Source organism: Boleophthalmus pectinirostris, unplaced genomic scaffold (genome assembly GCF_026225935.1).
Source record: "Boleophthalmus pectinirostris isolate CB_2022bp ecotype Guang Dong unplaced genomic scaffold, ASM2622593v1 HiC_scaffold_8, whole genome shotgun sequence".
NCBI lineage: Eukaryota > Metazoa > Chordata > Actinopteri > Gobiiformes > Gobiidae > Boleophthalmus > Boleophthalmus pectinirostris.
The window spans coordinates 40,582,208-40,597,655 of record NW_026571515.1 but is presented as its reverse complement, the minus strand read 5'-3'; the positions used below and the strand labels follow the sequence as shown (position 1 = coordinate 40,597,655).

At 39.9% G+C, this 15,448-nt stretch overlaps 2 protein-coding genes and 1 pseudogene across 3 annotated transcripts; all 3 read left to right on the top strand.

The window, feature by feature from the left end:
* Window positions 1-3,743: 3,743 nt before the first annotated feature.
* Window positions 3,744-5,542, top strand: LOC129412359 (nuclear factor 7, brain-like; annotated as a pseudogene).
* Window positions 5,543-5,724: 182 nt separating this feature from the next.
* LOC129412358 (nuclear factor 7, ovary-like) lies at window positions 5,725-7,314 on the top strand. The gene is made up of 2 exons (XM_055165947.1): window positions 5,725-6,026; window positions 6,103-7,314. Exons 1-2 carry the CDS (start codon window positions 5,725-5,727, stop codon window positions 6,512-6,514), a joined length of 714 nt encoding a protein of 237 aa, XP_055021922.1. The 3' UTR covers window positions 6,515-7,314.
* Window positions 7,315-8,852: 1,538 nt separating this feature from the next.
* LOC110171940 (zinc-binding protein A33-like) lies at window positions 8,853-12,537 on the top strand. 2 transcript variants are annotated; one of them, XM_055166027.1, is made up of 4 exons: window positions 8,853-9,186; window positions 10,269-10,712; window positions 10,910-11,220; window positions 11,297-11,479. In XM_055166027.1, the coding sequence occupies exons 1-4, from the start codon at window positions 8,926-8,928 to the stop codon at window positions 11,337-11,339; spliced, it is 1,059 nt and encodes a 352-aa protein (XP_055022002.1). In that variant the 5' UTR covers window positions 8,853-8,925; the 3' UTR covers window positions 11,340-11,479. The 2 variants fall into 2 exon arrangements, with proteins under 2 accessions (XP_055022002.1, XP_055022000.1); XM_055166025.1 differs by having other exon boundaries at window positions 10,910-12,537.
* The last annotated feature ends 2,911 nt before the right edge of the window (window positions 12,538-15,448 follow it).

The window sequence follows — 15,448 nt, the reverse complement described above, 5'->3', positions numbered from 1 at the left end:
AGATACAATAAATTAACACTAACTCAACTCAAACTAAAACTCAAAGAAAAAAAAAAAAAAAGGCAACCAGCACAGAGCCTGTGAACACAAAATTAAACAATAAGATAAGTTAAAAACATACCTCTGATCTGGACCGTTAAAACCCTTAAAATCCAAGTTACAAAAATTAAAAATGTGTTTTTTAACAAGATTAAAATGTACAAACAAACATTTGTTTGGCTCACCAGAAATAGCCGTGTGTTAGGCCTGCTCATCAAGAGGAAGTCACCTGTTTCCCCTCTGACCTTTATACCACATGATCAGCTTTTTTACCACATATACAAAACCAACACATACACAGACTAAATATTATCTACATGGAGGGTGGAGGATTCTCTTTTCAAACACACATGTGCACAAATATACTGTGTACCCTGTTTTGGAGACTGTGTTTCCAGTTTTCTGTAGTAAGTGAACTGTTTGTGTGACAATATGACAATAGATTCGATAAAAAGGACAAGTAATGTGCACGCAGTCTACAATGCAAAAAAAAAAAAAAAAAAAGAGCAAATACATTTTAAAGTAACACGAGAGAGAAACATGGGACTAAATATCGTATAAATAATTGCCCTCTGAGTGGATCTTTCTTCATTTGATTGAGTTGTGGTGTGCAGTGCGTAAGTGGCACGGTGGTAAGTAGAGTGGCGACATCTGGTGGACATATTGCATGTTACACTTCCCTCTGCACACGCTGTGTTCAGCACGTGTTAGGTTCAGCACGCCATTCTCTCGTTTGGCTGAATTAAAAAGAGGTTGATTCAGTCAGTGTGAGGTTTAAAGCCCCAGTACAGTGTTCAGGTTTACAGCCTTTAATATCTTCCTGTGTAACCTCAGGTTTTCAGATCTAACTGTTTATTATTATTATTATTATTATTATTATTATTATTATTATTATTATTATTATTAGCTATTATAGCTTTTTTCTGGACACTCAAAGACACTTTACAGATCATTATTTATTCACTCCATTCTCAGTGGTGGTACTACTGTAGCCACAATTGCCCTGGGGCAGATTTATGGAAGCAAAGCTGCCAATTTGCAGCCAATCGGCCCCTTCAAACACCATCATCACTCACACACGGACACACCACTTTCATAGTAGGCAGTGGGTGAAGTGTTTTGCCTAAGGACACAATGACGCCCCACTGTGGCACCTGATTTTCCCAGTGTCTCCCATCCGAGTCCTGACCGGGTGCTGCCTTGTTTGGCTTCTGAGATGTGACGGGATCAGGCTTTGACAACTCTTCTTTCTGCTACTTATAATTCATTTTATTCATTTATTTTAGTGATACTTGTTACATTTTTATGAAAATATTAAAAACCAGTCAAAAATGTGGACATTTCATTTATGTCTCTTCTTCTCTCTCTTCTTTATTTCCAGGATTATTTGCACTGTAGATTCTCACTGAATCATCTATAATCAACTATGAATGACACAAGTGGAATGTAGAGACACAAAATAAACTCAGCTGTGTCATGTCAGGGTCAAGAACCTGACATGTGTCATGTCCATGTTTGCTTGCAAACTCCATGCAAACATGAAGTTTGCATGTTTCTCCCCTTGTCTGGATGGGTTTCCTCTGGGTGCTCTGGTTTCCCCCATCAACCCAAAACATGCTCCAGGTCTCCAGAAAGAACAGTTGATAGACAAGGTCAGTTAAACACAATCAATCAATGAACCTGTCCAGGGACGACAGGTGGAAATGAGCACTGATGCTACAACCTGATGTACAATGCATCTCTCATGTTAAGGTTCATGTCAAAATTGTGCGCTGTCCCTGTCTCAAATAAATAAATAAATAAATAAAATTAAGAACTGACAAAAGTGCAAAGCCATGATCAAAGCAAAGAGTAAAGTGTCTTTTTAAAAATCTAAACTCAGCGTTATAGATAAAGAGAAAACCATTTCAGGGACTTGATCATGAAGCTCACTGAGAGAAAGACAAAGGATTGACATAAAGGGCGGATTAAGGTGGAGGTTAACCCTTATATTGTGTTAGGGTCAAAATTGACCCGTTTTCAAGTTTAGGTATGTAAAAACTGCCATTTGCTTTTTTGTACCGGAATGAGGCTTCATCTAATCCTCAGACACAACTATTTTAACGCAACAAAATCAATTTTCACCATTTTAGTAAATTGTAAAGGTCTGAAAAAAAAAAGTGACATCTGTGGTGTTACGGGTCAAAAATGACCCGGCAGAGAATAGTGGCTGTTTTATGCATCACTTACAAGCTGTAGGCTGCTCTGTGGATCAAATATGGCTCAGTGTGTCCCACAACACACACACACACAACACACACACGCAAACGCACACGCACACACACACACACACACACACACGCACACACACACACACAAAAAGGTCGTCTTCACCCACGTGAACTCTTCTCTTTCTTGCAGCACATTGACACATTTTGAATCTAAAATAAACATTGTCATATATAAACAGGGTTTTAGTGAGATATTATCAGCTGTATTCTGTTGCAGCATCAGTCAACATGAGCAGGTTCACTGTTTATGAGGCGCTGGATCAGATCTTTGGTCATGACAGTGATTCTGAAGACAGAGAGGAAAGTGAAGCTGAGGAAGATGTATCTGAGGATGAGGATGAGGGCACAGACTGAATAAAAGAAGTGGACTAAGTGAGTGTGACGTCACCCACAGCGTTTGGCGCCGCTCAAATGAAGCTCACGGTTACAGGAGCGAATCTAGAGTCAGGTTATATGTTATGAATAGGATTTTTTGGACAGACAAAACAGCCAAAAAATAAAAAATAAATCAGGATCATGTGTCGCAGGTTAATATGTATATTTTAAGACCAAAATGACGAGGTTCACAGCAGCAGGTACAGAGAGAAGGACGACAAGATCCTAACATAAGTCAATTGGAGCCAGAGTCAGAAGGAGCCGGAAGAGCCTCCTGGAGAACTTTCTATTTGGAACGCGGTGGCTACAGCGTTAGTTATGTCCATTCATATATACGTCTGTGGATGAGGATGAGGTTCAGTATGACCCTGAACAAGAGCACACATGTGGTGAGGAGAACCCAGATGTCACAAAGACTGAAAGAGACGTCTTCAAGTCAAGAAAAAGTGACAGTTCATGGTCACCAAGCCTCTTCACACCCAATATAATTATACTTATATAATTTAGATTTATATTATATGTATTATATATAAAATTATTATCATTATAGTATAATTATATAATATAATTACAAATTTTATCACTATAGGAAATATAATTAGTGAATTTAAACAGTTTTTGTAATCAAAAAATGTGTGGTATATTTTAAGATAAAAGGTCTGTGCAGCCAAAAAAAATAAATAAAAAATAAAAATGTTTCCATGGACATGAACACATACTAAGTTAGTTATGAGGAGAAAAACAATATTGGATGATATCTAGTGTTTTTAAGTATTTTCAGGCTGAGTTAAATCACGGGTCAAATTTGACCCGGTAACACTAAAGACGCGTGTAGCTTTCTAACACAATACAAGGGTTAAATTAAATTAGTATATGCGAAATAAAAAGTATGAATTGTTGAACATACGTTTTAGTCGCTGCATGTTTTCTTTGCTGCACACAGGTTACATAACAAGGGATAACAGATAACAGATTACACAAACGCAACACTGATGAATATAGTCACGTGACAAAAACTAAAAGAGAAATCGAAACTTAACTTTCTCTAAGTGCGCAGCGCCGCAGAATCAGAAACAGAAGCAGAGATGGCGGGCGCGTTTTACGCAGAGGACTTGCGCTGTTCCGTGTGTCTGCACATCTTCACGGAGCCGGTGACTCTCTCCTGCGGACACTCGTTCTGCCGCAGCTGCATCACCGCGGTCCCCTCGGCTCAGTGCCCGCAGTGTTCGCGCTCTTTTTACCGGCTACAGGTGAACTGGAGCACCTCGTCACCAACCACATCCTGAAGAGCCTGGCGGAGAAGGCCAAAGAGCGGCCGCTACAGAGGAGCGGACCCGGGCAGGAGAAGGTAAGAACCCCGGAGATAAACCAGAGCCAAACTCTAAAGGGATAAAACAAGAAGACATTTACAATCTTCAGCAAACTCAACAAGTAGGCTATTAAACTGGAACTAAAACCAGGACTAAACTAGAACTAAACGTTTTCATGGCCGACCAACAAGTGGTCAATAAGCCTTTTTTCGTCAGTATGTTAGGGTGACTTTGATTATTTACTACAGAATGATTGATTGATTTATTTATTTATTTTTTAACCACAAATCTAACACAGCTGTAGAGCCATGCAGTTATCTATTCATTTACAGTGTTAAAATAAAGCGTTGTATATATTTTTAGGGATGCTGGAGATTTAAGGACAATATTCAAAAAGGTTCAAATATCTGCCAACTGATATATCTGTCTCTAACAGAGATCCATCAAAAAGTAGGACTAGTATTAAAATGGAAAAAGGGTAGAAAAGGTCCAAAATGAAACTTAACCAAGACTGATCCAAAAGCCCAAATTAAACCATTTTAAACCCTGGACTGCACTGTGGCCAAACTGTGAATAAACAAGACAGAATGAGAAGAAAAGTGGATAATCACTGTGCGCAGTATTTTCACCAGAGTCTGTGCCAGTGGTTTTATCTGTGATCAGGCAGATTAGCTGAAGGAGGGAGTGTGTTTTTGGCCAAAGTTCAAAAATGGAAATCAACATCACATTACTCAAGTTTTATGAAGTGGGACCAAATATTGGATCAAATTTTCAGCTAAACCATGCATCTCCAGTGTCGGTGTTTCTATGCTCCTCTGTGATACACTGATATCACCCAAATAACTAATATTAACTTAATAAATAAAATCTATATTGTAACTGAATTGTATTTTGAACCATAAAGTTAAAATCTCAACACTTCACAACAAGATGTTTAGTACAGTTCACAGTTCTACAGAGTGAACTGACCTTTACATTAAACATTCTATCAAAAATAAGATTTGTAAGTAAAAAGTGCTGTCATATTTTCTCTAAATCTCTCCTCTGTTGTATCGTTCTCCTTGTACAGCTGCTTTGCCCGGAGCACGATGAGAAGCTCAAGTTGTTCTGCGTCACAGACCAGCAACTGGCCTGTATCATCTGCAGAGACGGAGAGGCCCACGACGGACACAAGTTTAAACCAATCAGAGAGGCCGCTGCCTCACTGAGGCGGGACCTGGACCTGGGACTGGCCAACATGGCGTCTCAAATCGAGGAGATCCAAAACCTGAAAGACGCACAGAGCCAAGCGAGGAGCACAGCCAAAGATCTGTGTGGAAACCTGCAGAGCCAGATCCACAGGCAGTTTGAGACTCTGCATCAGCACCTGAGGAAGAGGGAGGAGCAGATCAGGGTCGAGCTGAAGACCAAAGAGGAGATGACAGTTCAGTTCAGAAGATGAACCACAGTCTGAGCTCCATGGACACAGCTCTGGCCCAGTGCAGAGAGCAGAGGGAGAGCTGGCAGCAGCTCCTGCAGGTAACACCAAGAGCTCAGTACACGATGTGATGTGATGTAGTTTTATTAGTGCGATTAGTGGGAGTCTGATGAATAAAGCATTTTCAAAACAATAAAAGTAACATGGAGATCTAAATATGTCAGGCAAATATATGACCTCACATGCTTACGATGTGCATTATAAATGATTTTCTTATTATTTTGTGTCTCATCTGAAGGTCACAGACCCAGAGATGTTCCTCAAACGTTGGAGTGAAGAACAGAGCAACACTGCCTCAAAGGACCTGTTCAAAAGGCGGTCTGAAGACCTGCCTGTGGTCCAAAGTCCTCTGTTTCAGGGCCCCTTCCAGAGTCACTTACAGTTCTTCATGTGGAAGGAGCTACTGCAGGTGGTGGAGCCGAGGCCAGATCTCCTCAAGCTACGAGACGACAACAGCTCCCTCACTGTGTCTGAAGACAAGAGGAGCTTCCACTATGCACCTGAGAGCTGGAGGCAACCACCATTATCTATGGATCTGATGAATTATGGTCACAGGTTTGGTAACAACTTGCCTGAGAACAAGAAGAACTTGCTTGTAGGTGTTAACCGGCAGCGCTCTCATTCACCACAGGTTGGGATGCTTGGTGGGGGGCTCTTTGGTCAAGCGGTGTGTGAACGTTCCTCAAACCTTTCCCTTGTTCAGCACCAATGAGTTCTCCAATGGGCAGCACTACTGGGAGGTGGAGGTGGGGCAGAGGAGCTTCTGGTGTGTGGGCGTCACAAATCACTTCCTCAAATTTGAAAATCAGAAGTATTTTTCCTGTAAACGTGATAAGAGCGTGGAGGTTTCTCTCAGAGGTGTTCTCCGGAGGGTGGGGGTTTACCTGGACTGCTCCTCTCCAGGTCTCTCCTTCTACGACGCAGAGTCCATGAAGCAGATTGTCTCGGTGGACTGCACAGGCCTGGTATTCCCTGTGTCTGCGTACTTTAACATCCAGCAGAGAGAGCCAGACAAAAACCCCATCATTATCTGTCGCTACTGAACCACAGATGATCTGTCTGTGGACATGACATTGCCCCTGTCTGTAAATGTTGTTGTCATGGTCGTCATTAAGGCTTTAAAATGTTATATTAACCTGCTGTACTCGATTCTGGTGTTTTTATTTCACTATTGTATGTGCAAATCATATGAACATTAATAACAGACAAATTTGGTGCCTTCCTTCCTCTGAATGAGGGTATAAAGTGCATGTCTGTTCATTCTGTGATGTAATGGCATGTTTCTTCCACTAGAGGGAGATGTCATCCTGTTTAGTGGTTCTGGGCCGTCGTGTGTAAATGTGAACACTTATGTCAGGCATGTCCAAAGTATGACCCGGGGGCCAAGTGTGGCCCTCAGACACATTTTTCTTGGCCCTCAGGCTTCCAGGTGAATTGGCCTTGCATCAATTAAAAAAATATTTTTTAGTGCAAGTTTTTTGAAAATCTACCTTGATAAAGCAAATATTTCATATTTAGTGTTTAGTGGTTATATCAGTGTGAATACAGACTGATGGCTCAGTATAATGTGTTAAACCTGCACATATTTCTATTATTCACTGTATTGAGCATCAGTCAGTTTAGATATGTGGCCCTTGATGAAAAATGTTTGGACACTCCTGACTTATGTGATTATTATTACATATTGTGTTTGTCTCTATTCAGTTTATTTATTTATTTTTTTCTAGAGACCAAAATTACAAAAGCAGTGAGACATTGCAGGTGAATTGATAAAAAAAAAAAAAAAAAACATCTCAGATTTAGAGATTTCCATTTAGTCTAGGCAAAGCAACTTATTTTGGAGCAAAACAATATAATTAATTATATATATATATATATATATTATATATATATATATATTATATATATATATTATATATATATATATATATATATTTTTTTTTTTTTTTTTTTTTTTTTGTTTAGCTTAGACCATTTCTATGAGGTGTCCAACAACATACTAAAAGTCCTAAGAAATCCTCATTGACGAAATATGTTTGGTTCTCATTAATGCGAGATATGTGTCAATACAGCAACAAAACATCCCAATGGGGCTATTTTATTTTATTTTTTTCTTTCTTTTTTGTTCTTTACTCCTATCAAAATGAAGCTTTACACAGTGAATGTTAAACAAAGAAAATGTACTTTTCATGGGAACAAGTTTCTTTGAAAATGAACTTTAATATGTAAATGATAATCGAATATGCCCAAAATACACCAAACTGTTGTTTTTTTTTGGTATTTTTGTATTACAAGTTTTTTTTTTTTACATATTTGAATATGTCCTAATTTGCATAGGCAGAAACACCATTTGTAAACCTATTGCCAAAGGGTGATGGCAATGCTGCTTTTAGACTGGCCTCTGCCAGGGGTATAACCCCACTGGTATAACCCCACTGGTATTCAGGGTCACAGAGGCACACAAGCCTCCCCACCTCGACAGGGTGCAACAACAGGGGAGGGTCGACCCCCGCTCTGTGGCTCTTGGTTCTGGCACCTCTTATATCAGTTCCTGGTGTGTTTTTTGCTTAGTTCTTCATCTGATCAATCAGGCACCTGTGAGTTTGTGCAGCTAGTACCACGACAAGTGAGTCCATGTTATTTCCATGTGCATTTCTTTGCTGTAATCTTTCTTGCAACTTCAGAAAATACATCTAGTATTTCTAGTGGTGCCACAGGCTGATCGGTCATTACTGCCATAAATCTCCCATCCAGAACATGCCACCTCCAGTCTTTTAGGTTCATACGTTCAGTTCCCACTTTCCATTCCATCATTTGGTAAAAGACAATAGAATTTTGCATCATTGAGTCTGAGGTTCCACTGGAGTCACTTTAAATAAAACTGTCAAAAATGCGAATGTTTCATTTATGTCTCTTCTTTTCTTCTTCTTTATTTCCAGGATTATTTACACTGTAGATTCTCACTGAAGCATCCAAACTATGAATGACACAAGTGGAATGTAGTGAACACAAAATAAACTCAGAATAACTATGTTTAGATTTTTTAAAAGATCCTTTATTGTTTACTTTGATCATGGCTTTGCACTTTTGTCAGTTCTTGACCCTGATATGACACAGCTGTAAAGAGAAAACCATTTCAGGGACTTGATCATGAAGCTCACTGAGAGAAAGACAAAGGATTGCAGTTGTCCACAGAGCAAAGGGAGGGTTAAGGTGGAGGTTAAATTAAATTTGTATGAGAAATAAAAACTTGAAATGATGAATTTTTGAACACACGTTTTAGTCGCTGCGTGTTTTCTTTGCTGAACATAGTTAACATAACAAGGGATAACAGATAACAGATTACACAAACGCAACACTGATGAATATAGTCACGTGACAAAAACTAACAGAGAACTCGAAACTTCACTTTCTCTAAGTGCGCAGCGCCGCAGAATCAGAAACAGAAGCAGAGATGGCGGGCGCGTTTTACGCAGAGGACTTGCGCTGTTCCGTGTGTCTGCACATCTTCACGGAGCCGGTGACTCTCTCCTGCGGACACTCGTTCTGCCGCAGCTGCATCACCGCGGTCCCCTCGGCTCAGTGCCCGCAGTGTCGCGCTCTTTTACCGGCTGCAGGTGAACTGGAGCACCTCGTCACCAACCACATCCTGAAGAGCCTGGCGGAGAAGGCCAAAGAGCGGCCGCTACAGAGGAGCGGACCCGGGCAGGAGAAGGTAAGAACCCCGGAGATAAACCAGAGCCAAACTCTAAAGGGATAAAACAAGAAGACATTTACAATCTTCAGCAAACTCAACAAGTAGGCTATTAAACTGGAGCTAAAACCAGGACTAAACTAGAACTAAACGTTTTCATGGCCGACCAACAAGTGGTCAATAAGCCTTTTTTCGTCAGTATGTTAGGGTGACTTTGATTATTTACTACAGAATGATTGATTGATTTATTTATTTATTTTTTAACCACAAATCTAACACAGCTGTAGAGCCATGCAGTTATCTATTCATTTACAGTGTTAAAATAAAGCGTTGTATATATTTTTAGGGATGCTGGAGATTTAAGGACAATATTCAAAAAGGTTCAAATATCTGCCAACTGATATATCTGTCTCTAACAGAGATCCATCAAAAAGTAGGACTAGTATTAAAATGGAAAAAGGGTAGAAAAGGTCCAAAATGAAACTTAACCAAGACTGATCCAAAAGCCCAAATTAAACCATTTTAAACCCTGGACTGCACTGTGGCCAAACTGTGAATAAACAAGACAGAATGAGAAGAAAAGTGGATAATCACAGTGCACAGTATTTTCACCAGAGTCTGTGCCAGTGGTTTTATCTGTGATCAGGCAGATTAGCTGAAGGAGGGAGTGTGTTTTTGGCCAAAGTTTAAAAATAGAAATCAACATCACATTACTCAAGTTTTATGAAGTGGGACCAAATATTGGATCAAATTTTCAGCTCCAGTGTCAGTTCTCTTGGGGTCTTGGGGCAGGTCTGTGGAGCGGCTCCCTCCAGACCAGATGTGTTTCTATGCTCCTCTGTGATACACTGATATCACTCAAACATAATATTAACTTAACTAATATTAACTTAATAAATAAAATCTATATTGTAACTGAATTGTATTTTGAACCATAAAGTTAAAATCTCAACACTTCACAAAAAGATGTTTAGTAGTTCACAGTTCTACAGAGTGAACTGACCTTTACATTAAACATTCTATCAAAAATAAGATTTGTAAGTAAAAAGTGCTGTCATATTTTCTCTAAATCTCTCCTCTGTCGTATTGTTCTCCTTGTACAGCTGCTTTGCCCGGAGCACGATGAGAAGCTCAAGTTGTTCTGCGTCACAGACCAGCAACTGGCCTGTATCATCTGCAGAGACGGAGAGGCCCACGACGGACACAAGTTTAAACCAATCAGAGAGGCCGCTGCCTCACTGAGGCGGGACCTGGACCTGGGACTGTCCAACATGGCGTCTCAAATCGAGGAGATCCAAAACCTGAAAGACGCACAGAGCCAAGCGAGGAGCACAGCCAAAGATCTGTGTGGAAACCTGCAGAGCCAGATCCACAGGCAGTTTGAGACTCTGCATCAGCACCTGAGGAAGAGGGAGGAGCAGATCAGGGTCGAGCTGAAGACCAAAGAGGAGACGACAGTTCAGAAGATGAACCACAGTCTGAGCTCCATGGACACAGCTCTGGCCCAGTGCAGAGAGCAGAGGGACAGCTGGCAGCAGCTCCTGCAGGTAACACCAAGAGCTCAGTACACGATGTGATGTGATGTAGTTTTATTAGTGCGATTAGTGGGAGTCTGATGAATAAAGCATTTTCAAAACAATAAAAGTAACATGGAGATCTAAATATGTCAGGCAAATATATGACCTCACACACTTACGATGTGCATTATAAATGATTTTCTTATTATTTTGTGTCTCATCTGAAGGTCACAGACCCAGAGATGTTCCTCAGACGTTGGAGTGAAGAACAGAGCAACACTGCCTCAAAGGACCTGTTCAAAAGGTGGTCTGAGGGCCTGTCTGTGGTCCAAAGTCCTCTGTTTCAGGGCCCCTTCCAGAGTCACTTACAGTTCTTCATGTGGAAGGAGCTACTGCAGGTGGTGGAGCCGAGGCCAGATCTCCTCAAGCTACGAGACGACAACAGCTCCCTCACTGTGTCTGAAGACAAGAGGAGCTTCCACTTCGCACCTCAGAGCTGGAGGCAACCACCATTATCTGGGATGAATTATGGTCACAGGTTTGGTAACAACTTGCCTGAGAACAAGAAGAACTTGCTTGTAGGTGTTAACCGGCAGCGCTCTCATTCACCACAGGTTGGGATGCTTGGTGGGGGGCTCTTTGGTCAAGCGGTGGTGAACGTTCCTCAAACCTTTCCCTTGTTCAGCACCAATGAGTTCTCCAATGGGCAGCACTACTGGGAGGTGGAGGTGGGGCAGAGGAGCTTCTGGTGTGTGGGCGTCACAAATCACTTCCTCAAATTTGAAAATCAGAAGTATTTTTCCTGTAAACGGGATAAGAGCGTGGAGGTTTCTCTCAGAGGTGTTCTCCGGAGGGTGGGGGTTTACCTGGACTGCTCCTCTCCAGGTCTCTCCTTCTACGACGCAGAGTCCATGAAGCAGATTGTCTCGGTGGACTGCACAGGCCTGGTATTCCCTGTGTCTGCGTACTTTAACATCCAGCAGAGAGAGCCAGACAAAAACCCCATCATTATCTGTCGCTACTGAACCACAGATGATCTGTCTGTGGACATGACATTGCCCCTGTCTGTAAATGTTGCTGTCATGGTCGTTCTTAAAGGGACAGTTCAGAATTTTGGACATTGGTAGGGTCTCATTTCCTAGTGAGCCAGGGCATTGGAGACGTGTGGAGACACTTTTTGAAATATTCCATCCAGTCCTTGTATTTGCAGGACTTGATCCTGGTGTTTTTATTTCAATCTTTTGTGTGTAAATCAAGATATGAACATTAATAACAGACAAATCTGGTGCCTTCCTTACTCTGAGGTTGTTCTTGCTATTGTTAGCAGCAGGTTTGATTAAGTTGTCGCTTTCTGCCAAACCAGCGCTGAAGGGGTGTCACCTTTAACAGCCTTTGTCCTGATTGGCTCTTTATATGACATTCGTGATCAGAATTCCAAATATGGATCTCAGCTTCAGATTATTTGCTCTTCATTTTGCACTGAGAGGAAGTTTCTTTGGAGTTTTTTTTTAGTTAAAGTTCACTTTTGATGACACTGAAGGCTTAAATGGGGTATAAAGTACATGTGTATTCATTCTGTGATGTAATTGCATGTTTGTTCCACTAGAGGGAGATGTCATCCTGTTTAGTGGTTCTGGGTGGTTGTGTGTAAATGTGAACACTAATGTGATCATTATTACATACACCGATTATTACATATTGTGTTAGGGTTGTGTCTATTCAGTTTTTTGTAGAGCCCAGAATTACAAAAGCCGGATTTCAACTTGACAAACTTGATTCAATGTGCGTGCTGATTGTGTTGTGGTTGTTTTGGGCAAATATAACATTTTCCAAACAATAAAAGGTAACATGGTGATCTAAATGTGTCATGTGTTACAGTTCAGACCCCCTAGAAGTAAAACAAGCCTTGTAAAAAAAAAAAAAAAAAAAAAAAAAAAAAAAAAAAAAAAAAGAAGAAGTTGAGGTGAATGAATAAAAAAGTCATTAAAATTCAGTGTTATGGATAAAAGCAGACAAATGAAACAAAAACAGTTGGAGCCAGGTTCGTAATTCTTTTTTTTTTTTGGTTGTTGTTGCCATACAGTATTACTAAAAATATACTGAGGGAATTATGGATAAAGTTCAACTCAAACAATAGACAGGCAGATTAAAAGGGCCCATGTTATACTTTTTTTTTTACACGCTACTGAACTAAAGGTAAAAGGAGCTGTTAACTTGAAAACTACCACTTCATGACATCACAAGGTGGAAAAGAGCATTTTGAGCTTTGGTGATGTAGACTAATAAAAAGGATTACTCAAACCTGTGAGAATGAAACAAAACAACTCCAGGTCTGTTTTTGAGGAGGTAAAAACATTATAACATTTCTTTTTTTTTTTTTTTTTTTTTTTTTTGCACCTTTGTCGCTCTTAGCCATTTCAGATCAAGCAAACTTAAATATTAGACAAAGATAATTCACAAGTAAACACAAAATGCAGTTTTAAGTGGCAACTGTATTTATTAAGTGAAAAAACGAAAAAAACAAAAACAAAAAAAAAAAAAAACATCTGAACCTACATGGCTCATCTGAAAAAGTATTTGCCCTCTAAACCTAAGAAGTGGTTGAACCACCCTTAGCAGCAATAACTGCAATCAAGTGTTTGTGAAAACTACCAGTGAGACTTTCACATCACTGTGCAGGAATTTTGGTCCACTCTTTTTTATCAAATCAGCCACATTGGAGGGTTTCATGAACATGAACCACCTTTAAAAAAAACAAAACAAAAACAATCCATTCAGAAGTGGACTTGCTGATGTGCTTTGGATCATTGTCCTGCTGCAGAACACAAGTGTGCTTCAACTTGAGAACTGATGGCCGGACATTCTCCTCCAGGATTTGTTGGTGGAGCAGAGTTCATGGTTCCTTCAATTACAGCAAATCATCCAGGTCCTGAAAGAGCACAGCCCCAAACCATGACACTAACACCACCATGTTTCACTGCTGGCATCATGTTCTTTTGATCAAATGCTGTGTTTGTTTTACGACAGATGTAACGGGACACTCTCCTTCCAGAAAGTTCAACTATTGTTACATCAGTCCACAGAATATTTGCTCAAAAGCTTTGGGGATCATCAAGATGTTTGAAAAATGAGACAAGCCTTTAAGCTCTTTTTGTCAGCAGTGGCTTTCGCCTTGGAACTCTGCCATGCCATTTTTTTACTGAGGCGAGTGAGGCCTGCAGATGTTTAGACCAGTGGTCCACAACCTTTATTTCACCATGGACATGGACCGAATTTTATGTCCGACAATATTAACAAGAAAATTGCCGCAGGGTGACAAAAGTATTTTATGCATAGTTAAAGATCAAATATAGCTTCAAATGTGGTGATTGTATCATTGTACAACTGGGCCCAGTCAAGCAGAAGTAAACAACAAGGCCAAAAATTCAAGTTAATGCATCTGATATAAAAATGTATTGAACAGATACATATGTACTCTAGTTTATGAAACTGTTGACCTTTTTTCTGTACCATTTTTTGGTTCTAAAGTTCCATATGTTTTAAACAGACCATGTATGAAACATGGAACAAAAATTATTTCCCAAATTTCAAAGACCTGCAAATCATGTCAATAAATGGATGTATTTCATCATATCTTGTGTTATTCCATCTTTGAACTGTTGATGAAGGTACAGGATTTTTCAACAAAAATGTATTTAAAATAATAAAAAATTTCTTGGAAGGACTGACATATTTTATACAAATAGTTTCCTTTCATTTTGAAGTAATATTAAAGTATTCAGAAGAAAAAAGCGACAAATGATGTAAAATCCTGCACCTTCTACTTGTTTGTACAATTTTCCCTCCGTTACTTTTCCCTCCGTTACCATGACCTTTCTTAATAAAAAATCTCATGACTCAAAAAGTAAGAGGTTTTTCAACCTAATCTTGTCCATATGGTAGAAAACTATATGAAGCAAATATTCAAACCAGTTTGTTAAGGATATGGAAGTGAGAACCAAGAGTTATCACTGTTTGGATTTATTGCTCAAAAAGTGCTGCAGATTTCATTCCCTCCGTTACCGACATGAGTTTTTAAATTTTTTTGTCAACAACTTGAAAGAATATCACAGGTTTAACTTGACCCTGTTGGAGTGTAACTCTTTCCTACATTCTGATACTTTACTTATTTCAATAGTCCCTCTAGTTTCTGAATAAGAGACATTTGAATGTCAAAAATCTGCCCGTTTCCCTCCATTACTGCTTGACCAGACCCAACTGTATATTTTGGTTTGTTCAAATTATGACCTTAAAGAAATAAACTCTGCAGGATTTTTCAGCACGTCTCACACAAGAATAAAAAGACTTTTCACTTCTGTTCAGAAATGTAGTGCAGTAGAAAGTACACATACCTGCTCTCAAATGCAGTGAAGTAAAAGTAAAAAAATGTACTAAGCTGGTGGTTGACCCTACAGCAGAAAAGTTACAGAGTGCATCTTTACACATTAAAGACGTGATCTGAAAGTTCTTCAATAATCATCACTGTGAAGTTAAAGAAGAAAGGTGGAGGTGAGACTCTGGTGTATTTACATGCTGTGAGTGGACCCCCCCAGTGCATTGTGGGCATTGTTGTTCCTGTCTTTGTGTGTTCGTGCTAAGCTAGCTCATTTGTCCCGTTAGCGTCTGTTTAGCGTGATTAATCCGTCGTGATTGTTATCCGCGGCGCTAGCTACATGCTCCGTGCTGCGGCGCTATAAATCACGCGCGGCTAGCTGTCTGGTTAGCAT

Coding starts and splice junctions, on each gene's coding strand:
- LOC110171940 (XM_055166025.1), top strand. CDS start 8,926: ATGGCGGGCGCGTTTTACGCAGAGGACTTGCGCTGTTCCGTGTGTCTG. Junction 9,187..10,268: donor GCGGACCCGGGCAGGAGAAG/GTAAGAACCCCG, acceptor CTCCTTGTACAG/CTGCTTTGCCCGGAGCACGA. Junction 10,713..10,909: donor GCTGGCAGCAGCTCCTGCAG/GTAACACCAAGA, acceptor TCTCATCTGAAG/GTCACAGACCCAGAGATGTT.
- LOC129412358 (XM_055165947.1), top strand. CDS start 5,725: ATGTTCCTCAAACGTTGGAGTGAAGAACAGAGCAACACTGCCTCAAAG. Junction 6,027..6,102: donor CTGATGAATTATGGTCACAG/GTTTGGTAACAA, acceptor CATTCACCACAG/GTTGGGATGCTTGGTGGGGG.